The sequence below is a fragment of the Lissotriton helveticus genome, chromosome 4_1 (genome assembly GCF_964261635.1).
Source record: "Lissotriton helveticus chromosome 4_1, aLisHel1.1, whole genome shotgun sequence".
Lineage (NCBI taxonomy): Eukaryota > Metazoa > Chordata > Amphibia > Caudata > Salamandridae > Lissotriton > Lissotriton helveticus.
The window spans coordinates 105,203,017-105,228,644 of NC_136063.1; the positions used below are offsets into that span (position 1 = coordinate 105,203,017).

The 25,628-nt window shown below is 49.5% G+C and overlaps 1 protein-coding gene across 4 annotated transcripts in view; it reads left to right on the plus strand.

Annotated features, from left to right (window-relative positions):
• NUGGC (nuclear GTPase, germinal center associated) overlaps positions 1 to 25,628 on the plus strand; it is a 1,180,213-nt gene that overhangs the window by 886,230 nt on the left and 268,355 nt on the right. For all 4 annotated transcript variants that reach the window (XM_078686520.1, XM_078686521.1, XM_078686519.1 and 1 more), the window contains exons 20-21: positions 1,478 to 1,586; positions 9,993 to 10,126. In XM_078686520.1, coding sequence (XP_078542646.1) covers positions 1,478 to 1,586; positions 9,993 to 10,126 — 243 coding nt within the window. The remainder of the gene's footprint in view (positions 1 to 1,477; positions 1,587 to 9,992; positions 10,127 to 25,628) is intronic.

Here is a 25,628-nt window from a genome sequence, read left to right on the forward strand (position 1 = left end):
GATCTTTGCAGATATCAGAGCGCTTTACAAGGACACGGGGATAAAAATACAAAGTAATAAGGAGTATATACAAAGTAATATTTGAGGTAGTTAGGTACAAGGTGCTTAGTTACATAGGTAGGTCAAAGAACATGAAGTAGGTCACAGGTGAGGTAGTGTCGGTACACGGTGCATAGACAAACAGTTGCGTCAATAATATAAAGTACAAAAATAAGGAGCATATACTTGCTTAAGCGTGTTTAAAATATTTAGAGCTTAAAGGTGGGCATAGTTGAGGTGGGTGTGTGCAGGATGTATAGTCCCACAGGTGCACCAGTAGTAGAGAAGTAGGGATCGTTGAGGTGGTGTGGGTAAAGTGTGCAAAGTCAACCAGGTGCGTCAACAATATAACAATATACATAGTCACACAGGTGCGTCAAACATTATAACAAAATATAAAGAGTGAGCGTATACAGTCAAGTAACTCGATAATACAGGTAGTACAATAGACCAGGGGGGTCGGGCAGGTCTTACAGAGCAGATTATGCCTCGTTAAGTATGTCAGTATTTTGCAGAGTTTACGGAAGTCATTCAGGCCTCTCACATTCCAAGTTATAAAACAAATTCTGTTTAGTTGATCACATGCTATCCCTTGTTGTGGCATTTGATCTTCCTAACATGGACATCGTCTTTGTGTAGCTTACTCTGATGCAATATATATAGAATATGTGCTCTGAATCTATGTTTACTATGGATTCAAAATTAACAACATTCCAACCCCCACCCACGCTATGCCGACCCCAACTGGGCATAGTCAATGTCTTGAAAACCCACCCCGAACAAGCAATTACTTTCAAAACTACAATAACATAAACACAGTAAGAATGGCATTCCACCAGGTAGTGGTTCTCTTACTTTACATTGGTAAAAGCTTGACACCCATTACTTTTAAAAGATACTTATTCGACGAGCAATTAGATTTTTTTGTAACAACTTAAATGCATAGATTAATGATTGCAACTTGGGATGTAGGGAAGCTTGCTGTTTTTTTCAAGATATAAATAAATTACGGTTGATTGTACCAATTCGCTTCTAGCAGAGAAGGAAGCTTACAGTGAGTGTGTACTGTCAGATGTCACTGATGGATGTTTGTACAATCTCACAGGCTTGAAAATATTTTTAAACTCCACCCTAACAGTTGGGACATTCAGTCTGGTGTGTTCTGCATGATACAAATACTCCTTTTCAACCCTCCTTCCAAATTAAGTACCAGACAAGATGCAAAGGAAGAATTACTGAGGAATGATGACATTGGTCTTGGGCTTGTCTCTAGCATTGGAAACTTCAGACTATAGTCCCTAATGGTGAATTAGTGTGTAGTGATTGTTTATTCAATTCTAGCTCATAACTCTGTAATTTTCACATATAGGTTTTATTAGAGGAGTGATTCAAAATGTGAGCCTTTGTTCATGATGCATTTATTATGGGGTTTTTTCAGCTACGTAACTTCATACTGGACCAGAACGAATACATCAAGAACAGGCAGCGTGAAATATCTCGTATCCTGACCCCAGACATACAGCGCTCAATGAGTCAGGCATACACAGGTAGGATCATGTAACATTCATTCATATCCAAAAAGTGCCTGTGCTTCTTCGTGGAAAAGGCTATGATACATTTTAAAGCAGAGTGCTGAGATAATAGTAGTCAATTATTGTTATGTTATGTTATCCAGCACTCCTAGCGCGCACGGATACTCAAGAGTGTCCCGGCGCGCGTGCCAACTGCAGGAGACAAGAGAGACTGTGATTTTAGTTAGCTGCTTTTTAAACAGCCTGAGATCCTGAGTGTGTCGCAGTTCATATGGGAAGGCATTCCAATCCTTGGCCGCCTTGAGGAAAGAGAGCAGCCCCCGTTCGAGCAAGGCCGTAGCGGGGGATAACTGCAAGGCATTGTGCTGTTGATCTCATAAGTCTTTGGTGCTCATAGAAGTCAAAGCATCTCCTCAGATATGGCGGCCCAGATTTGTATAAGGCACCGTGAGCAAGAGTAAGGGCCTTGAACTAAATGTGTTGCGCCACAGGGAGCCAATGCAAATCCCAGAGGTGTTGCTGTGTACTTGATCTGCTCGGGATGCCCACCAGCTCTCTTGCTACTGCGTTTTGAATAGTTTGCAGCTTCTTTAGCTGGTATCAGGGAAGGCCAGTATATAACTCATTGGCGTAATCAATCTGCGACAAAATAAGGGCACGGGTCACCATGTCCTTAGCCGACCTAGGCAGCCATGGCAGATATTTTCTCAGTAATTTCAGTGTGCCAAAGCAATATCCGGACAGTGTTTTTATCTGTGGTGAGAATTTGAGGTCCTCACTAAACCAGAGCCCAAGATTCTTTACCAGACTGCCAGTTGAGTTCGGCCTGGGGTCGTCTGCAGGCCAAAGTTCTTCTCTAAAACAGGGAGGGAAAGACCCATAAAGAAGGACCTCAGACTTGTCCTCATTGCATTTGAGCTGAGTCCTTGCAAGCCAGCCAAAAACGGCTGAGAGACAGTTTCCGGTTAAGTCCGGGGACAAGTCTTTTTCCTTCCACGTAAAGAGGAGCTGAGAATCATCTGCGTAAGCTATGATCTTAGCTCCCAGCTCCTCCGTCAGATAGATTAAAGGCGTGATGTAAACGTTGAAGAGAAGGGACCTCAGGATGGAGCCTTGCGGAACTCCCGTAGTCACCTTTCTTGGGGACAAGGAAAAGGGTGTCAGCCATACCTGCTAATTATTTCAATTATTTTCATCTCCTACAATATATCTAGCTATAGCAGGGGTGCAGTTAATTTCCGATTTCTCTCTTCTACTCTCCCCAATGAAGCATCTAATAGATATTCATCTTGGTCCAACTCAAGGGATATTCAACAGGTAACCGAACTCGAGGAGGACAGAAACAGTGAACAAACCATGTTCTTCCTTGAAAATCACCTTCAGCATCTCTACACTTGAGATTGGATCCGGGTGGCCACCGGTGGTCATTTTGTCCAGCACTCTTCTGAAGAATTACCAATGTCCTTTCAAGTATCACCCACAGAATCTAAACAGTTATCCTTCTTTCAATCAGCAGTTCTCATTGTTTTCACATTTATTTATTTTGTTTTGTTCTCAACATTTCTTGTTTCTTGTACGGGCATTGTTTATAGCTGCTTCCACTGCCTGCACCTATAGGTCTTTCCTCGAGTGTCACTTAACACAGATGGTCCCACATAGTCTATAGTTCTATGTGACTCCTAGATCACATTATCTTTCTCAGGACTGGCTGCAAAGATGCTAAAATTCTATTTATAACTTCACCTGTACTGGTTATTGCACTTTCTGAAAATACTGAAAAGCAAAGGAAAAAAATGAGAAGTCTGCCAGGAAACATTTTACGCCGAAGTACTTTGGCCTCATCAGTAAAGTCTATGAAGAGGTTGTTTCTTTACATATTTTGTTTAATTAATTATCTTTATTCTATTTTGCAAACATAACAAGTGATAAGACAATCACAACAGCACTTTTATAATATAGAAGTCATCTTTGTAGATCAGAGTTGCAGTCTCTTTGCCACTCATCAGGATCATTCATACGCATTTAGTCTACTCTGTTACTTTGTTCTTTCCCAGAAGATGCTTTCTATCGCCTTCTGTGGGCTGTCACAATTTCAGAACTATGTCTAGTTTATATAGCTTAGTCTTAATCATTATCCCTTATTCTTTGACTACTAAGTGGTCATATCTTAGGGTTATTATATTTGTTCATTGATGTTGCCTTTTTTCAAGGGGGTATGATAGCTGTTGCACTATTTCAGACCATTCTCCTAGGTCTTCTATTAGTTGTTCATCATTCCGAGAATTTTGTGTGTTTTTTCCTCTGCCATTGCCTATTCCAGAAAAGCCCTCAGCCTTCGTTAATGTCTTACGGCCCTTGGTCTAGCCATACTTGAAGTTTTATTTTTCTGCTTTTGCGGAAAAATCTTTGACGTGCTATTTCAGAGAAGCTGTAGGCAATGACCCTGATAGTCAGAGATGATATTCAATTTCTCCACAACATCAGACCTGCATTTCTGAGTTCGTAGGCATTTCCATGTTGCATGGAGGTAATTGGCAATGGAAGTGCATCTGGGTATAGCTTGACTTGCTTTTTGACTTGCTTTTTTTAGAGTAAGTTAGTTACAGCCTGCTCTTGTGTCATTTCAGTATGTTCTCCATTATTTCTGAGCAACCCTGAACAACTCCTTTATTTCCTTTGCTGCATGTTTCAGCCATGTGCTCATGAGGACCTGACCCCAGAACACTTTTGAGCCTCTAAAAAAAAATTCGGATTCCATTATTGGATACTGGTTTCCCACTGTCTTGTAGATACCCTCTTGCCGTCTGGTAACCATAATTTCTACTCTTGTGTTCTTTAAAGACCTGGCGCACTGTACTGGTATACTTGGTGCTATCAAGAATTATCCTAGGGTGGTTTTAAATATCAGACTCCTCTCATTTCCTGATAGTGTATGGTTTTACCTTTGGGATATTACGCCCCATCATTAGGGAGTGCTGCACTGTTTGTGGTCAATTTTGAGTTATCTAATCCAGCTAATGAGGAAAATGTGACCGAAGCCCATTCGTTCAAACAGCAGCCATATGTATTCCACAGTATGTTACATGCACGTTCACTACCAAGAACATTCTCCTTCCGCAACTTTGAACAATACAGTTGTGTCCAAATGATCTGTTATTCCATCCCTGCTCCCTTTGTGTGGTTGTGTTTACACCTTCTACAGGTAGTCCTTACAATACTAAATAATCCCTCATTTTGGCAGCGTTCACACCCATCTCTCTTTTAGCTGCTAACTGTGTGGTTGGGTTTCTCCCTTTTTAGTAACCAGGCTAGAAGGTGACATGTTTCATCACGTTTCCTCTGGAGTCTCAGTAAATTGTGCTTTTATAATCAGTTGAGTGCAATCCTGGAGACCTTTGCTGTCTAACTACGAGAATCTGTGGCAGTTTTCCTCGGACAGTCCTTCCTTTTCTAGCTGTCACTATACTACTTTGTCTGCTCCCAACTGGATCCTGATGTCATATACATTCCCATCTGAGTTGCACTAAACGTTTTCCACTCTGCTTTGCTTTCCATTGATTCCATTCATACAGAAAAAAATACTCTGTGAATGTATTCGTGTATCATTGACATCTATTGAAACTGTGTCTCTGCGCTTAATGTGATACCCTTTTGGATTGCATAATAGCCACAGGAGACTGTTCCTTTCTTACCTAGTGGTTTGCGGGTAGAAATAGGATTGTTAAATGGCATGTTGCAGTGTATTATATAACTTATTACTCTGCAAAGGCTTGTTTGTCTTATGCTTTCCTGTGTTTCCTGTGGGTGGTCAGTCGTCTCTCCCACTTTAAAGCATAGTGCTTCCTAACCTACTGCGTGATTGACCAGTTGTCCCAATTCATCATGTTGAGGGTATGTGCTCACTTCCCCACTTGCTGCTTCTGAATAGTTGGAAGTACTGGAGTGAATGATGAATTTAGTCAGATTTTGCTGTCATCACGCTCATCATGTGACTGCTTGCCATGAAACATATTCCCTTATATCTGAGATGCAGTGACTTCACCACTGGCCCGTGGCACAGTCTCACTTTCCCAGTATTGTACCCTCTGGTTTCTCTGACCAGACAGGATGTTCCAGGGTGACCATGTATGTGCTGATAACCAAAGCCTTTCCTGAGAGGGGAGGGTAGTTTAGAGTGGACCCTTACAGAGCTGTGACTCTTGCCTAACACTTTTTAATATTTCTAAGTGCACAAGGGGCTCATCAGGGGACCTGTTTTTCTTACTTTGGGAGTACACCTTCAGCCTCTTTATGAATTTTCAAAATTCTTTCCTAGGAAAAGTACTCTTATTTTCTGGTTTGAGTAAAATAACCACATTGTACAGTGGAGATCCAGGCTAACATCAAACTGGAGACTTCCAAACAGCAGTCCAAGCCTTTATAGCTTTTCAGTGGTTCTCTGTTTGACCATATTGATATTGCTTTGCAGAAACCCCTCTCCATTTCTATAATTATCTGACTGACAGCAGTAGTGCTGCGCCCCCTTTTTGAACCATCCTTTTTCCATGTGATTCTACTTACTAATACAATACTCTCAACACCTTCTAAAAGATAAATTAAATTAATTGGTTCCCACTGATATGTGAATGTTTTGGCACTTCACATTACAGCTTCACTTTTGAAGCCATGGTTCTTTATGGTCAACTACACTTTCCTTCTTATGTCATTGAGTGTCTAAAAGATGCTAGTCATCCATTTCATTTACAAAATATTTGCTCTTCTCTTGAGTGGAAGAATTTTGGATCCGAGTCATGCATAATGTTCTGCTTTTGGCCGCCATAAGTGTGGCAGAGTATGCTCAGACGCGAGTCCCTTGCTCACTTTGCCACTGGATTCAAGCTATCCTGTCTAAAGACGGCTGGAATGCCAGAAACCGGTCCTCGGAAGCTTGTTTCCGGTCCAGGGAAGACATGGCTTGGCAGTTCGGGCTGGACTGTTCCCATGAGGCACAGGGTCAGACTGATTTGCATATAGCCATGTCTTAACTGGGGTGGCAGAGTGGGCTAAAGAACGGTGATGGATTAAACCCAGATCTTTTGACTGGGTGTGAGTGTTTGATTGATTCAGATGCTCCGTCCATCACCACCCCCTTTTGTAATGCATAATGTTCACAGCACTCTTTAATGTGCTACCTTGTCTTCATTGGATATATTCTCGTATATTAGTTCCATTGTTAATCACTATTGCATATAGGAAATCTCCTTCCAAATATCATTATTCAGAATTGCTGTGATCCCTTCTTTCCTGAAACAAGTTGCCCTCTGTAGCAAAGGCCTCTGCAGAACTGGCTGTGGCATAGCTGCATGCTTCCGAAAGGCAGAATGTGGCAGAAACACATTGGCGAGTCCTTTCATTTGCAGATGAATTTTACATGTAATGCTACAGACAGGGTAAGAACATGATGGACTGTCCTGGAGTAATTGCTTGCTGTCTATGACCAATATAACATTTTTTTTTAACTTTCTTTGCCCACATTGTAAGACAGTCTCCAGAGTTGGTTCATGTCATCAGACAGGTGTAGGAAGATGGGTTTCTCTTGCAGTAACCCGACCACTTTTTGCCAAACTACTGATGCACTTTGACTTGATAGGCCCAGGGTCCCTGCTAATCAGGTTCCCAGGGCCTGTGTTCTTTCCCAAAACTGTACCTTGACCCCCAATTGGCACTTCTATGACCACATGTCACTCACCTGTAAAAGGTACCATGGGTACCAAGGGCACTGTGGCCAGGGAAGGCCTCTAAGGGCTGCAGCACATATTGTGCCACACTTAGAATCCTGTACTTTTACACCCACACACTGCCGTTGCAGGCTGCATGTTTTGGTGCAGAACAAAGTGAAGAGTCAACATGGCACACATCCGTGTGTGCCATGCCTTCAACCCACTGCCCTGGCATAGGTCAGCCACCCCTCTAGTCTGGCTGGGTGCTATATACCAGTGATGAGGGTACAGGTGCATGAGCCCTGTACCCCTACAGTGTCTATACCAATTCTTAGACATTGTAAGAGTAGTAATGCAAATAATAGTTTATGGTGCTGGGAGTTTGTCATCACGAACTCCACAGCGCCCTAATGGCTTTACTGAAAACTGGAAAGTTTGGTTCTTTGGGGGAGGTTTGGGGAGGGGGCATTTGCATGCCTATTCTTGACAGCCCCCACCCCTTGCCTATAAAAAAAATCCCTGGCGTCTAGGGTGCATCTTGGAGATCCCCTGAAAAGCAACCAGCCTCTGGTGTTTTCTCTGATTGGTACACACCAGCCTGCCACCACAAGGCATGTTTCTGGACCCCTGGGGTGGGAGCCTTCACTCCCTGAGCCCAGAAACAAAGATTTTCCTGGGAGACGGTGGTCACACCTCCCCAGGCCAATCTGTGGCATGGGAGTTCAAAGGCCTTGCAGCCTTTGTAATGCGACCTCCAACCTCTCCTGCTATCAGGAGCAGGCCCCCTTTCTGTCTCCCCTCCTTTTAGGCGGGAAATCAGGCAGGAAAAATGAGCTACCCCAGAAGGTGTGCTCAACTCTGTCAACCCCACCCCTCAGGTGTGGGAGGCGAGGTGAAGCACACTCTTCAGTGCCCGCCATCTTGCAGATGGCAGGCACTCCCCAATGAGGATTAGGTATTGTGCTCACTCCCCCACGTGGGGTGAGCATACCAAGGGTGTTGTCACCCTAAGGTAGATAGCCCATTGGCCACTGATCTCAAGACCCCTAAAACACCCCTAAATACGGTATTTAGGGGGCAGCCCTGAACCAAGAAGAGAGATTCCCCAAAACCTAAGAAGATAAAGGACGAAAGAAGACGCCTAGCAGAGGAGACTGCAGAGAACAACTTACTCTGCCCCAGCCCTACTGGCCCATCTGCAGTTTCCAGAGATCCTGCGCCAAATGGCACCTTGTCCTGCAGCCAGCTACTTCCAGAACCCTGGGAGGACTGACTGCCTTCAACAAAGAATGGATATGCTGTGAACAGCAGCTCTGTTCAAAAGAAAACTCCCAAGACAGACTCTGAGCCTGCTGAGGACAAAGAAATCTAAAGCCTGGAACCACCACTGCACCCGTCGCCTACGGCCTGAGTTTCAGTGGCCCTCTGGTCCCCAGTGAAGTCCCCCAGGGTTTCAGAGTCCGAGTCCACTGTGGATTGACCCCTCTAGGACTCCCCCACAACCCAGCGGCCTGCTCGTAAGCAGCCACCAACCGGACGCTCCCTATCCCCATTGGATAACCTTGGGCCTCAGCACTCTTCACTCGGTCGCCCTAGTGCCGCTGAGGGTGTAACAAGAGTGCATCCTTGACCCTGGGGAAACCCTTGTTCTAACCCCAGAAGCTCAACCCCAAAGACCGATTACCTACCTGGTAACCGTTAACTTCATTTCTCTCCATAGGAACCTATTGACTGTTTTACTCAGAAAAATGTAAGTGTGGAGTTAATTTGTATGGAAACCTGAAAAATAACAGTTGTGCAAAACTGATTTTACTTACCTTTTCTCAAGGAAATGTCCCAGTGTGATATCTAGGCATATCACACTGAGTCGAAAAAGTAATCTAAAAAATAACTTAAAACTAATCTGTACAGTAATTTCAATACCTTGACTAACCTGTATTTCAAACAACTGCATTTGAACTTGCATTCACTTGTAAACACAGCAGAATATATTCTGCAAAGCATTTATTTAACTTACCTGTGCCAGGCTTGGCTTGGTTCTAGAAATATTTTTATACGAACAAAATTGGTCTGAGTTCAGTCTTTGAGTGTGTGATATCATTTGCTGATTGAGTGTGTACAACAAATGCTTAATACTAACTCCTGATAAAGCCTTACTTCTCACCCACACTACCACAAATAGAGAGTAAGGTGCTTTCTACTTTTACCTCTGCTACATTTGGGGTTTCACTGGACTCTGTGCACACTATACCTAATTTTTGTATAGTATATACAGAGTTAGCTTCATACAACAGGCACTGAACGTAGGCGGGCATCGCACTGTGTACCATTCTTCAATTAGACCAACTCCAATCTTGACCTAATTGAGACCGGACCTCCATTTTTTTAGCTTCTTACCCATTGTTTGTACTAGTGTGTGACCTGTTCTCTCCCTCAATAAAAAAGCAAATGGAATGACAGGGCAGCGTAACATCAAGTGGGGTCTTGAGCATCGGGTGCTTTGCATTATATAGGGATGGTGCAGTCTGGGACTCCAAGGTTGGTAAGAGATTCCTGTGAATGTTTAATAGCTCAGTGTAAAGCGTACACCTATTATAGCGGGATTTCATCTTTTGGTAGCTCATACTAGTTTGTTTCTGTACCAGTTGTACAATGTTTCTTTATGTCACACTCCTTGTGTATACATGGTAATAGTTAATTTTATTCCTTATTTCCTGTATAGCTTGCGATCAAGAGCGAGGACCTGGCAGCTTTAATCGAATGAAAGGTCACATGCTGGGCCATGTACGCCACCGCAAGTCTACTATGTTTGCCTGTGCTGCCGATAAGTTAATGGAGCAACTCTGCCTCCTCCGGGTAAGTTTTTGGCTAAGGTTGCGTAATAAGATGTATTTCTTATCCACTAGTAACCCTTCACTATCTCATTGTATGAGTGTAAAAAATTACCACTCTGTGATAGAGTAAGGCGATATAACTCAGAGTATCTGAAAGAAACAGGTTAGTATTAGATTCCTTACCTTAGAATATCCCCAGGCGTCAGTCTGGATCCGGAAACTTTTGCGTAGCAGTACCCCTGCGCGTCGGTAGGCGTCGTCTGCAGGCGTCCCCTGCGGCTCCGCGTCCGTCGTCGGCGCCGTGATGACGTCGCTGGAGTATATAGACGCCGCTTCCGCGCGCTTACGTCAGTTCTTCTTTTTTCCGCGCCAGTTAGCGCAGATCCGAAGAGCAGTACTCCGGTCTTTTGACCAAGTTTTTGTTAAATCCTAATTCTTCTACTGTGCCGGTAGGATGCCCGGTTTCAAGAGTTGCGACGGGTGCGACCGCCTGATGTCGGTCACCGACCACCATCGACTCTGCCTCCGGTGTCTGGGCGCGGACCACGACGTGGAGTCCTGCGTCGACTGTCGGGCCTTGACTGGTAAAGCTAGGCGGGAGCGGTCCCGCAAGCTTCTCGAGCTCCGAGTGTCGGTCCCGGTCCGGTCGGAGGTCGAGGGAGCGGTCGAGGGAACGATCGCGGAGCCGCCATGAGCGCTCCGGGAGTCGCCACCATTCCTCCGGTTCGTCAGGTAAGCGTAAGAAGTCGGGGCGTCGTCATCGCACCCCCGACTCCCCCCGACGCCCGCGTGATGCGGCCGGGGGTTCGGGTGGCCCCACCCCCGCGGACCCGCGTGGGTCGCCGACGCCGTCTGCCCCATACCCGTCGGTCCCTGGGGAAGGCGCGTCGCGTGAGGAGATTGATGCGTTCCTCATGGCTATGAGGGCGAGGTCTCCTCCGGCGGGGCCTACGGCGCCTGCGGGCCCGTCGGTCCCGTCTGGGGGCCCGAGCGGTTCGGGTGCTCCTGCCCCGACGCCGCCGGTGGCTCCGGCCCCGGCGCCGCTGGGCCCCTCAGGTTCGTCGCCGGCTGGTCTACCGGCCTCTCCGGCGTCGATTCCGTTGGGTCATCCCGTGGTGCCGCCTCCGCGCGACGTCGGGACTCCGCCGGCGCCGACGCCGCGCGGCGCCACCCCCATTCCCTCTCTGACTCCTGACGCGGAGTCGGACCGGCGTCGTCCGACGCCGGATCCGGCGCCGATGGGGCCCATTGACCCCGAGGAGCCAGTCTATGCCGTCGACCCAGTCTACGACGATGAGGACGAGTATGGGGAGGGTTGGGAGGGGTCTGAGGACCCTTTATCCCGTGCCTGCCAGTATGACGTGGACTGGGTAGGTGACTTGGGTGATGCCAGTGGCCTGGACGAGTCGCCCAACCCTGGGTTTGTCTCGCCTTCCCCTGTGGCGTCTGAGGCGGGGGCTGCCTATTCGGTGGTCCTGATGAGGGCTGCCAAGGCTTTGCGCCTTGAGCTCCCCGTCGCTAAGGTCAAACCTAACATTCTGACGGAAGTGTTTAAACCGCAGTCATGCCCTCAGGAGCCTCTGCTGCCGTTTAATGAGGCCCTGACGGATGTCCTTTTGGGCACCTGGTCCAGGCCCGCTTCCGGTGCGCCGGTTGACCGGAACGTTGCCAGGCGTCACCGTCCGTGCTCGGACGACCCTGCCTTCCTCTCCACCCATCCCTCCCCGGAGAGTCTGGTGATCCAGGCCTCCACTTCACAGTCCGCATTCCCGTCGGCCCCGCCCGATCGGGAATCGAAGCGGTATGACCAATTTGGCAAAAAGGTCTTTTCCTCTTTGAGCGCTGGACTGCGGTCTTGTAATACCGCGTGCCTCTTGGGCCGCTACACCCACTCCCTGTGGGATACGGTCGCGGAGTGTCTGCCGCAATGCCCACAGGAAGTGCGGGACAAGCTCAACCAGGCCTTGGTTGAAGGCCGGGACGCGGCGAGGTACTCGATCAGGTGTGGTCTTGACACGACCGACTCGCTGGGACGGGCTATGTCCACGACGGTGGCGATTCGTCGCCATGCTTGGCTGAGATCTGCCAACTTCTCGCCAGACGTCCAGAATGCCCTCATGGACATGCCATTTGATGGCAGTCGCCTGTTCGGTGACAAGGCGGACAACGCGCTTGAGCGCTTCAAGGACTCCAGGGTCACGGCCAAGTCCTTGGGTCTTTCGACCCAGCGCCAGCAGACGGGTTCGTTTCGCCCCTTTCGTGGCCAAGGAAGGGGCGGTCCCACGCGGGCTGCCAGCCACGCACCGCAGAACGCTCCCCAGCGCGGTGGCGGCCGTGGATTCCGCCGTGGTGGCGGTAGAGGGCAGCGGCGAGGTCAGTCCACACCTCCCCCTGCTGCAGCCTCCAAATCTTCCGAGCTTTCGAGCTCACGTGACGCCAGTGGGTGGCAGGGTTCGCCATCACCACTCCCGCTGGCGCGCGATTACATCGGACAGGTGGGTGCTGCAGCTCGTCCGAAGGGGCTACTCCCTCCCCTTCGAGTCCACTCCTCCAGCCATGCCACCGCAGAACCACCGTGTGTCGGGGGACCACTTGACACTTCTGCAGGAGGAAGTTACGGCCCTCTTGGCCAAGGGGGCCATCGAGCGCGTTCCTGGGCCAGAAGTAGGGTGTGGTTGCTACTCCCACTACTTTCTGGTGCCCAAGAAGGACAAAGGAGGCCTCCGTCCTATCTTGGACCTCAGGGACGTCAACGGCTTCCTCCGGAAGGAGAAGTTCAAGATGTTGACTTTGGCTCAGGTCTTGGCTGCTCTAGACCCACAAGACTGGATGGTAGCGTTGGACTTGCAGGATGCGTATTTTCACATCCCCGTCCTGCCGGCCCACCGGCGTTACCTGCGTTTCACGGTAGGCCACGAGCACTTTCAGTTTATCGTGCTCCCATTCGGCCTTACCAGCGCCCCACGGGTGTTCACGAAAGTGATGGCGGTGGTCGCAGCTCATCTGCGCCGGTTAGGGGTTTCAGTCTTCCCCTACCTCGACGACTGGTTGTTGAAGGCGGGCTCGCCCCAAACAGTCGTCCACCACCTTCAGATGACGGCAGACCTCCTGCACGAGCTGGGGTTTTCCGTCAATGTGCCGAAATCACACCTGTGTCCCTCTCAAAAGCTCCCTTTCATCGGAGCGGTTCTCGACTCGGCGCAGTTTCGGGTTTATCCTCCGGAACGGCGGGTCCGGGATATTCAGGCTCTGATTCCCATCTTTCAGCCATTATCCCGGGTTTCGGTCAGGTTGACGCTGCGGCTTCTGGGGCTGATGGCCTCCTGCATCCTACTGGTGCATCACGCCAGGTGGCGGATGCGGGCTCTGCAGTGGGACCTGAAGTTTCAGTGGGCCCAGCATCAGGGCAACCTATCCGACCATGTCCTGATCTCGGAGGGCACTGCGAGACAGTTGCAGTGGTGGCTTACGGACCGCGATTGGGTCAGAGGCAGATCCCTCTCCCTTCCCCAACCGGAGCACGTAGTTGTGACGGACGCGTCCCTCCAGGGCTGGGGTGGCCACTTGGGAGAGGCGGAGATCAGAGGCATCTGGTCTCCGGCGCAGTCCCGGCTCCATATCAACATGTTGGAGCTGCGGGCGATTCGCCTAGCACTGAAGGCATTCCTCCCCTTTGTAAACGGGAGTGTAGTGCAGGTGTTCACGGACAACACCACCGCCATGTGGTACTGCAACAAACAGGGCGGTGTGGGGTCGTGGACCCTTTGCCAGGAGGCTCTGCGCCTCTGGCAATGGCTGGAACGTCAGGGCGTGACTCTGACGGTTCAACACCTGGCAGGTTCTCTGAACGCCAGGGCGGACGAACTCAGCCGTCGGTGCTCGGTGGATCACGAATGGCGTCTGAACTCGGACGTGGCGAAAGGCCTCTTTCAGCAATGGGGAGAGCCTTGGTTAGATCTATTCGCCACAGAAGAGAACGCGCAATGTCATCAGTTCTGCGCGTTGGAGTTTCCAAGACGGCACTCGCTCGGCGACGCCTTTCGGCGCGAGTGGAGCTGCGGTCTGTTGTACGCCTTTCCGCCTATACCACTTCTGCCCAGAGTGCTGAAGAAGATCAGGCACGACCGGGCCCAAGTTATCCTTGTGGCTCCGGACTGGGCTCGAAGATACTGGTATCCCGAGCTACTCAGCATGTCAGTCGGTCCCTCGATCCGCCTGCCCCTTCAGGAGGACCTTCTGTCGCAGCAGCAGCAGGGGACGGTCCTCCACCCGAACCTGTCCAGCCTCCACCTCCATGCGTGGAGATTGAGCGGCGACAGTTGAGGCCATTCGACTTGCCTCCTGAAGTCTGTGATGTGATTCTGGCAGCCAGGCGTCCCTCCACAAAGTCGGTATACGCCTGCCGGTGGAACAGAATTGTGGCATGGTGCACAGCAAAGGCTGTGGATCCCCTTTCTGCCCCTCTTTCCGAGGTTCTCCTCTTCCTTCTTTCTCTTGCCCAGCAGGGCTCTGCTCTGGGCACTATCAAGGGCTACCTTTCTGCCCTTTCCGCCTTCTTAAGGCTACCTGATCAGCCATCTTTATTCAAGTCCCCTATTGTACTGAGGTTCTTGAAGGGCATCACGCACATGTATCCACCTGTTCCGTTCGTGATGCCTCAGTGGGACTTGAATCTGGTTCTGACATTCTTGATGTGTGCTCCCTTTGAGCCGCTTCACTCCTGTCCTCTCCGTCTTCTCACTCTTAAGACGGCCTTCCTGGTTGCCATCACCTCTGCCAGGAGAGTGAGTGAGCTCCAGGCCCTTTCTGTCAAACCTCCTTTCATGTCCGTCCATCCTGACAAGGTGGTTCTTAGGACTAGGCCTTCTTTCCTGCCCAAAGTAGTTTCTGCTTTTCACATCGGGCAGTCCATCACCTTATCCTCCTTCTTCCCGCCTCCGCATCCTTCCAAGGATGAAGAGCGGCTCCATCGTCTGGACCCAAAACGTGCGCTTTCATTTTATATGGATCGCACACGCCAGTTCCGGGTGGATGACCAACTGTTTGTTGGCTACGTGGGTGAGAAGAAGGGAAGGGCGGTACAGAAACGAACCATCTCTCGGTGGGTCGTCCTGTGCATCAAGGCATGCTACTCTTTGGCTCGGAAGGAGCCTCCCGTTGGGCTGAGGGCCCATTCCACTCGGGCCACGGCGGCTACTACTGCCCTGGGCCGGGGAGTCCCTTTGCAGGACATTTGCCAGGCGGCTACGTGGGCCTCGCTGCACACCTTTGCGAGGCACTATTGCCTGGACAGTCAAGTCCGGAGGGATGGCTTCTTTGGCCGTTCGGTCCTCCAGGACTTTCTGGTGTAGGTTTGTATTGGTTCGCAGACCCACCACCGGGGTTGGTATTGCTGGGGTATCTATTCTAAGGTAAGGAATCTAATACTAACCTGTTTCTTTCAGATGAACAAGTTACTTACCTTCGGTAACGATATATCTGTAAGAAACAGTAGTTAGTATTAGATTCCTTACCGCCCCACCCATCCTCCCCGTTCTGCGAACTGATACCTAGGGTTAAGGACATCCCTTTCAGGGCCCTAGTTTCAAATGGCACCAGTGTTAGTTCTCACATGGCTCTGCGTGTTCTGGCGCGGAAAAGCTGTGTGCAAAGAACTGATGTCAGCGCGCGGAGGCGGCGTCTATATACTCCAGCGACGTCATCACGGCGCACGACGCCGACGACGGACGCGGAGCCGCAGGGGAAGCCTGCAGACGACGCCTACCGACGCGCAGGGGTACTGCTACGCAAAAGTTTCCGGATCCAGACTGACGCCTGGGGATATTCTAAGGTAAGGAATCTAATACTAACTACTGTTTCTTACAGATATATCGTTGCCGAAGGTAAGTAACTTGTTCAACAGTGTTGGTGCACTTTGCCGCTGCACATGCGTGGCTGAGCTCTGCCTTTATCAGTGAGCGCTCTGGTACGTTCACAGGCAGCTGCACTGAGTCCCCTTCAGACAGTCCCAACAGACCTGGAGACCACTCCAGTTCTGCTCATGCTAGACTCATTTGAGATTCTGTGGGCCACCCATTAATCTTGTTCAGGCACTGAGTTTTGCAGGAAACCCCACTGAGCATCCATAGATCAGTCACTCAAGCAATGAGTTCTTGGTTCTGGATCTTGCACTCTGGTATAGCTAGAATCACAAGAATCTTTTGATGAATACTCTGCTGATTCCTCCCCTTAACAACATTCTCACAAACTAGACTGGTTCTGGGTTTTCATCAGCCGTTGCTTCTACGCACTGACTGGCTCTGAAACAGTCTCGTGCTGCCCCAGAAGCAGGAGTGCAGTGCCCCATATCAGCGTCACCCTTGCTTGTTGACTTCAGGTCCTTTCCTTGTGAAGCCTTTAGTGAAGAATCTGAGCTGTGCTCTCAACTTTGTTGCTTGCACTGAAGTGCCATAAGGCCAAGTGAGATTAATCTCCCTCTTGTCACTCCTGTGTGGGCAAGACGCCTTGCAGTCTCCCAAGGTCCTGATTCTGTAGGCATATTCTGACTACAAGCGAATCTGGAGGCTGGTTCCTGTGAAATGTAGGGCCTTTGTCGACGTTGTAACAGGTTGAGGTCTTCATTGAGGCAATGCTGCATATTTTCAAGTCAATGCAGACTCCCTCTGGAGCACCTTCGGAACATATAAAGCCACAGCATTCAACAGTTGCACTACATCCAGTAGGGTAATTCAAGAGGTCTCCTTCCAGCTTCTTGATGGTGCCGGCCCACACCTCCACTACTGCCCCAGAGGCCACATCAGTCCAAACTACACTGAGACCAACCTTGGCGTTACTTGATCAGAACCAGGTTCCAACACCGATCCCACACGTCCACCATGCTCAACCCATGTCACACTACAAAGTCACTAAAACACGTCCTACAACTTTGGATGAACCCTTGCCTCTCCCTCTGAGACTATACAGTACTATAGGAGGCTGTAGTCCCTTTTTAGGTGCAGTTCAGGGGCTTCAGAACTCGACACATGATGATATCAGCTTATTCCACCCTCACTACACAGATGCTAGATTGTACCCGGACCTATAAAATACTGGTGGTTAAACATTTTCTGTGAGACTGAATTAGACTGTTCAATACGTCCACCTGTTGACGAAAATATCTCCTTTGCAATTCTTGTCCTCATGGTAGCAAAAATACTAGGTTCACTGATACCTACTGTTAAGTCATAAACACATTTATTGACCAAAATTGTATAATCTGGGCATGCCACATAAGCGCCCTCCTTCCCCTTCAGTGTAGCCTTTCGCAGATTCCTCCTTGATGAAACTGGACCCACGAGCTAAAAGACACAAGGCAGCCCCTAAAGACCTGACCATTTTCACCCAGTGCCTGACCCCAAACGTTTGCTGGTCCAAACATCCATGAGCAATGTTAACCCAAATGCCTTTCATTTGGCACTTCCATCTAGGGAGTCTAAACACTTTAGTGCATTCAGCAGAAACTTATTTTCCTCTGGCAACTTGGTCCTTCGGTCTTTAAATGCTGTCTGCCTATTGGGCTTTACACACCTGCTTTTCTGGTCTCGTCGAGCGACGCAGCTCTTGCGCTGCTCGCTTGAAAGATCTATTGTCGGCGGGTTTTCTTTTGGAAGTGGGGTTGGTGACCACTCTGTCTCCCTTAGGCCCCGCCCACCGGGACTGGATATTTTGCAAGCGTACAGCACCAGTCAGTGCAGGCACAAGCAGTGGCTCTCTCTCTTGCCTCTCAGTGGGTCACCATCTCTCATGACGACAGTTTGTGTTCGAGGCATGTGGGCTGCTAAATTCATATCTTAGCATTAGATCGCCGCCTAGTGTTGGGTCCGGATGATCGCACATTGTTGTCCTGGAAGAGTCTTCGAAGTATCCTGAGATAGGTGGCTCCTCCCCTGGACTACAGTGCGCATGGGCATCGGCTCCATCCCCAGATTGTTTTTTTCCGCCATTGGGTTCGGATGCGGTCTCGACTTCTCTCTGTCGGAACCGAGTAAAACTAACTTTTTAAGGCCAAAAGGCCTTGTATTTATAGCGTCGGTATTGTTTGCGCACGGTCTCGAGTTCTTCCGACTCTTGGAGTCGGATTCAGCGGAGTTTTTTCACTCTTCGGACATCGAGGCCTTCTCATCGCGAAACGACCACGACTTTCCAGCATGGAGCGGAGTCTGTTTAAGTACTGTCCCTCTGTGGGTCCAAGTACCCACATATAGACCTTCACCCGGTCTGTAACAAATGCCTTTCACCGGACCATGACGACGGCAAGTGCAAGGCTTGCGCACAATTCAGGTCGAAAAAGACTCTCAAGCTTCGGCGCGTGGTGCGCCTGGAGGCCAGACAAGCGGCCCCGGATCCAGAAAACATCTTCGGCGACCAAGAAGAAGATGAACAGGGTCATCATCTCCAAATCTCCCCACGCGAAACGGAGGTCGAGGCGGATCCGGTAGACGACGACGGAGTCGTGGATCAAGGCCTTGAATACGTCGACGAGGTAGGGGACGTCGAAGAGATTTATGGGGCCGCGGCAGATAGCTCAGGGGACGAGCTATGCCCCGAAGGTTTCGAAGATCACGATCGGGTCACGGGATCGCCGGTTGGCCTTACCCAAGACCCCGTACCGCAAGCCACGGCCCCGCCTTCAGGCCCGGCCACGGACATACTTGCTGGGCAGGCCGGATCGAAACCGAAACCTACGGTATCGACTACACCTAAAATGGCCGACCCGAAAACGAAACCGAAACTTATGGACTCGAGCGTCCCTAAAATGGCGGCCGGCCCACAGAAAACTACTGCACCCGCCGCATCGGCTCCGTCGACCTCCGGTCCACAGAAGTCGAAGAAGTCGGTCGATTCCACAGGGTCAAAATCGGCGCCAGAGGAGGGATCCTCTAAGAAGGGTGGTCGGCACGGATCAGCCGCTGCGACACCGTCTAAGCACGCCAAGGCCAGCGGCACGGCTCCGGTTCCGACTGGGACTCCGTTCGTCGGTCGCGTAGTGGAGTCGGAGGCGACACAAGCACACGGATCGACGGCTGGCACATCTGCGCATCGATCCAAGGACTCTGGGTCGGCGGCAACCGCATCGGCGTCCAAGACTCAAAAGGGCCACCATGACGTCGGATCCGAGGGGAAGGTCAAGACATCCTCGTCAGCGCCAAAAGCCACTGTAACTGAAGTGTCCCCCATCGCCGCTTCGCTACAGAGAATCAGGGACAAGGCCGCTGCTACGTCGGCTCCGTTGCCGTCGCCTCAGACGCCGAAGGACACTCCGGCAAAGCCTAAGAGTAAGCTTCTCTTCCTTCTGCCGCCGAAAGAGGCTCCGAAGGCCTTTTCTATGAAATCGACGCCAAAGAAGTCGGATTCTTCTACGGCAGGGGTACCTTCAGGTCGGGAACTCGAATCAGAGGACGATTCTGAGCACTTCATCGACGCCAACACAGGCAAATTAACACTATACAAAAGGAGGATCACTTCGGAGCCTCTGGACTCCTATGTCATCCCACTAAAGAAGAAGAGGGTTCCTCAGGACGCTTCTAGCCTCATAGAACCTATCCAGCCTCCTCCAAGAAGAAGCCCTACTCCCTCACCAGAACACTCTGAGGGTGAGGGATATGATGAGGATGACCAATACACCTTCCCCATCAATGAACCAGATGCACATCCAGATGCATATGATGACATTGGTGACCAAGGCACACAAAGTGTGGGGCAAGACCCACAGGCTTTCAGTGCACGTGCATCCCCAACAGAGGATTCTGCAGGTTTTCATGCACTCATTGAGAGGGCAGCTGCTAATCATGATGTAGACATGCATGCTGACCCAGTGGAAGAGGACTTTCTCTTTGATACTTTTTCAGTCTCTGAAAGAGCTGTGAAAACGCTGCCTATGCTCAAGGGAGTCCTCAAGCATGCAGCTGACATCTTTAAAGAACCTACCAGAGCGAGAGTGGTCAATCCACGTATCGAGAAAAAGTACAGACCAGCACCTGCAGACCCTGCATACATTCGGGGACAGTTGCCACTAGACTCTCTTGTGGTCGCAAATGCCAGAAAACGGGCCAACTCCCAGACGACGGGTGAAGCTCCTCCCCCAGACAAGGAGTCCAAGGTGCTAGAGGCAGGGGGCAAAAGAGTGGCGGCACAAGCTGCCAACTTTTGGCGTATTGCAAATACACAGGCACTCTTAGCACGTTACGATAGGGCGCATTACGACACCCTAGAGCAGATTGTACAACACCTGCCTCCAAAGTTTCAAGAGGGCACCAAACTGCTTATAGAGGAAGGGAAACTAATCTCCAACGCAGCCATCAAGTGTGCACTTGACGCCGCAGACACAGCAGCTAGAGCGATCAACACTAGCGTCATGCTAAGACGACAAGCTTGGCTCCGCATATCAGGGTTTAAACCTGATATTCAGACAACCATACTTAATCAGCCAGTCAATCCTGATAGACTGTTTGGTCCAGATGTTGACACCACCCTCGAAAAGATAAAAAAGGACACAGAAACTGCTAAGTCCATGGGGGCCCTACAATCGCAACAGTTTCGTGGCAATAATTTTCGTCGCTCAGGTGCACGTGGAGTCACCAGAGGACAAATGGGTCAACAATCGCAATTCTCAAGAGGTGGAGCACAATCCTCGTTCACAAAACAGAACAAGGGAGGTTACAGAAATAACAGCAACAGAGGTCGCGGCAGAGGAAACAACAGCTCCCGCTCCTCTACCCCAAGCAAACAGTGACTCTCTGTCACTGCCCCCCGACCACTTAACACCTGTCGGGGGGAGACTGCAGCAGTTCCTGCCCGTCTGGAGAAACATCACCACAGACAGGTGGGTGCGACAACTAGTCCAGTATGGTTATTGCCTAGAGTTGAAATCCACTCCACCCAACATTCCGCCAAGGCAAAGGCCTATGTCCGCAGAGCACTTGCACTTATTGCAGCAGGAAGTAGTGGCGATGCTGCACAAAGGCGCAATCGAGCTCGTGCCGGTGGAAGAGGAAGGCACAGGGGTATATTCCCTGTACTTCCTTATTCCAAAGAAGGACGGATCTCTCAGACCCATTCTAGATCTACGTCCCCTCAACCTGTACATACTATCAGAACATTTCCATATGCTTACACTGCAACAGATTCTTCCCTTGTTAAACCAAGGGGACTTCTTAGCAACCTTAGATCTCAAGGATGCTTATTTCCACATTCCACTACACCCGTCCCACAGGAAATACCTCAGGTTCACTATTCAAGGCAGGCATTACCAGTTCAAGGTCCTACCCTTCGGAGTCACCACAGCCCCAAGGGTGTTTACCAAGTGTCTGGCGACAGTAGCAGCGCACCTCAGGAGGCAGAACATCCATGTCTACCCCTACCTGGACGACTGGCTCGTTCAAGCCAAGTCGGAACAACAGTGCGCCGCGGACATGTCGACTACCATTCACCTCCTTCACAATCTAGGTTTCTCGTTGAACTACCCAAAGTCGCATCTTCAGCCGGCACATGTCCGGCAGTTTCTAGGTGCGACGATCAATACCCTGACGGCCATGGCTCAACCAAACCAAGTCAGGATAGACAGCATGCAGTCTCTAATCCAGAAGTTCAGACCACAACACTCGCTTCCAGCGAGAGTGTTCATGCAGTTGATAGGCATGATGGCCTCCTGCATCTTCATAGTCCCTCACGCACGGTTACATATGCGCCCGCTCCAGGAGTGCTTAGCAAATCAGTGGACACAGGCTCAGGGACAATTGACAGACCTAGTGTTGGTTACCAGTCGGGCATACGACTCTCTGCATTGGTGGACTCCACACAACCTTTGCAAGGGCCGACTGTTCCAAGAGCCAGTGCCACAGATTATCCTGACAACGGACGCATCTCTCCAGGGATGGGGCGCTCATCTGCTCACTTACACAGTGCAGGGACTATGGACGACGCAACAACAGAGGATGCACATCAATTATCTGGAACTGATGGCAATCTTCATGGCGATCAAGTCCTTCATTGTACATCTGTGCAACAAGGTAGTGTTAGTCCGGACGGACATCATGACCGCGATGTACTACATTCAAAAGCAGGGGGGCACCCACTCGCCACAGCTGTCTCATCTGGCTCAGAGCATGTGGAAGTGGGCCATTCAGAGGAACATTTTCCTCATGGCAGAACACCTCCCGGGAAAGGACAATCAGATGGCGGATCTGCTCAGCAGATACAGCCATCAAATGCACGAGTGGGAGATACACCCATCTGTCCTCCACCCGTACTTCCAGCAGTGGGGTCATCCGGAGATAGACCTGTTTGCCACAAAAGAAAACGCAAAATGCCAACACTTTGCCGCCAGGTTCCCTCACCCACAGTCGCAGGGGAATGCGATATGGATGAACTGGTCAGGCAAATTTGCGTACGCTTTTCCGCCAGCCCCTCTGATACCGCTGGTGGCAAGAAAGCTAAGGCAGCACGCGATGACTCTCATCCTAGTTGCTCCAACGTGGGCGCGCCAAGCATGGTACACCACGTTCCTCGAACTCTCGGTGGTGCCGCATCAAAGACTGCGCCTCACGCCCAGACTTTTGACGCAGAACCATGGAGAAATTCAGCATCCAGATCCGCAACAGCTCAACCTGGCGATCTGGCTCCTGAAGTCCTAGAGTTTGGATACCTTAACCTACCTCCGGAATGCATGGACATCATCAAGGAGGCAAGGAAACCAACTACCAGAGCATGCTATGCTGCGAAATGGAAGCGTTTTGTCATTTACTGTACAGCCAATGACATCAACCCGCTAGATGCATCTATCCCTAACATCATTTGCATCTTTACAAGTGCAATCTAGCGTACACTTCCATTCGGATACATCTGTCCGCCATAGCGGCTTATCTTCAGAACAGGCAGCATCTCTCTGTCTTCAGAGTGCCTGCCATTAAAGCTTTCCTTGAAGGTCTGAAACGAGTCATTCCCCCAAGAACACCACCAGCTCCGGTGTGGAACCTCAATGTGGTCCTCACCAGACTGATGGGACCACCTTTTGAGCCACTGCACTCGTGTGAACTCCAGTTCCTAACATGGAAAGTAGCTTTCCTAATAGCTATTACGTCACTGAGGCGGGTTAGTGAGCTACAAGCGCTCACAATCCAAGAGCCTTTCATTCAGATTCATCCAAATAGGGTAGTGCTACGCACTAACCCCAAATTCCTTCCGAAGGTGGTGTCACAGTTTCATCTCAACCAAACTATTGACTTGCCGGCATTTTTTCAAAACCCACAAACGGTAGCGGAAAGAATGCTCCATACCTTAGATGTACGGAGGGCGTTGATGTACTACATAGACAGGACACAACCCTTTAGAAAGACAAAACAACTTTTTGTTGCCTTCGCACCACAACACAAAGGCAACCCTATTTCCAAAGCAGGAATAGCCAGGTGGATTGTTAAGTGCATCCAAATATGTTATCAAAAGGCCAAACGCACTCTAACGATACCCCCAAGAGCGCACTCCACACGCAAATTGGGGGCATCCATGGCTTTCCTAGGAAACATTCCTTTAGAGGACATTTGCAGAGCAGCCACGTGGGTTACACCACATACCTTTACAAAACACTACTGTGTTGATGTGCATTCCAAGCAGCAAGCTGCTGTAGGACAGGCTGTTCTCAAGACACTCTTTCAGGTTTCTGCAGCTGGCACGGGCAACCGCCGCTGATGGAGGGACTGCTATGTATTCTATGCTAAGATATGAATTTAGCAGCCCACATGCCTCGAACTGAATATGCTACTTACCAGTATGCATCTGTTCTTGGCATGTAGGGCTGCTAACATTCATATCGCCCACCCTCCTCCCCGGTGCCTGTTGCAGCTGCAGATATACTATTGTATTCACTCATTAGCATGGACATCCTTTACACTTTTCACTCCATCTTCTGCCACAATGGCGAAAAACAATCTGGGGATGGAGCCGATGCCCATGCGCACTGTAGTCCAGGGGAGGAGCCACCTATCTCAGGATACTTCGAAGACTCTTCCAGGACAACAATGTGCGATCATCCGGACCCAACACTAGGCGGCAATCTAATGCTAAGATATGAATGTTAGCAGCCCTACATGCCAAGAACAGATGCATACTGGTAAGTAGCATATTCATTAGCATGGATCACTAAGCTTACAATAAGCCTAAATTGTCGATTCTTGTACCAAGAGACAGTATTTGATCAGATTCATTTCAAGCAGGTGCAGGCTACCCCCATGCAGCAAACATGAATCTCTAATCTACATCCAGACCCAAGCCACTCCTACCATCCCAGTGCAGTGGTTGCCATCTAGTGGCGCAGCAACGCCACTACAATCAAAACTGCTCTTATAATATAAGGCAAACTTGTATAATTGAAACTGCACTGCAGACCTATCTTTCCCTTTCTTGCAGTATATTCTGAATTTAGTAGTTCCGTGACTTAGTGAAATGGATACATATGTGACCAACAAGTGTGTAACAGCGAACTCCTGTGGCTTATATGTGGGATCCTGTTTAGAACGCTGTTCATCTTTATAAATGTTGTTTCCTAATCTCTCTCAGGGTAGGGGCGCATTCACACGAGTATGAGTCAGTGTTTCTGAAAATGAACTTCAGATGTTTTATATGTGACACTGAGGCTTCCTAAAAATCCAGTAGAGGATGGTATAGAAATACAACAGTGCACATTCCGGCCAATTTTAGCGGAGAGAACATGGCGCAGCGGCCATAGCTGGCCACTTTGGAACGAGGGAACCAGGTTCGAGTCTCGGTGGTGGCTCAGCCTGCAAATCTGTGCAAATCACTTTATCTCTTCCCTGTGTAAAAAACAAAAATTAATGTATCCTTTGTGTAACGCAACTGGTGCTCAGGTAAAGTGCTCAAATACTTTCTGATCGAGTCCACGCTGTAAAAAAAAAAAAATCGACAAAGAACATGTTGAGATGTACGTGAAAACATTGTTTGGGAAGCAGATGTTACTGCATTGAATTTGTATTTATAATTCTGTTTCTTGTAAGTCCACATCAGAAATTAGGTTTGGTGGAAGGGTATTCCCTTTAGAATGCCAGTTTTCTGTGGAAGACTCCTTAGCCAGTCTATTTAGATCACCATATTCTAATAAAAGCACGTTTGTCTTCTTACGCCTCATTCCAAACAAAGCATAGAGTTCCAGTCATTGTACATGGTTTCTAAAACCCCTTTTCCAATGCAATAGTAAATGCGAGACCTATTGCATTGCAAATGCTTGTTGGACATGGACTGCAACATTTGTCCCCAACAAATCTAGAAATGCAATTGCCAAGATGATTAAGTATGGAAAATACACTGCTAGACATGTTTTGGGGCCTCCAGGACACAATGGGCTGTCGGCTGTGCCATGGACACCAGTGTCATGAACAGGCACCATGACTGAATGCAACCTCTTAGGTTTTCTGGTGATGTTCAAGGATCCCTACTTGACATGACCTTTGGTTGGTCAAAACTCTTTGGTGAAATAA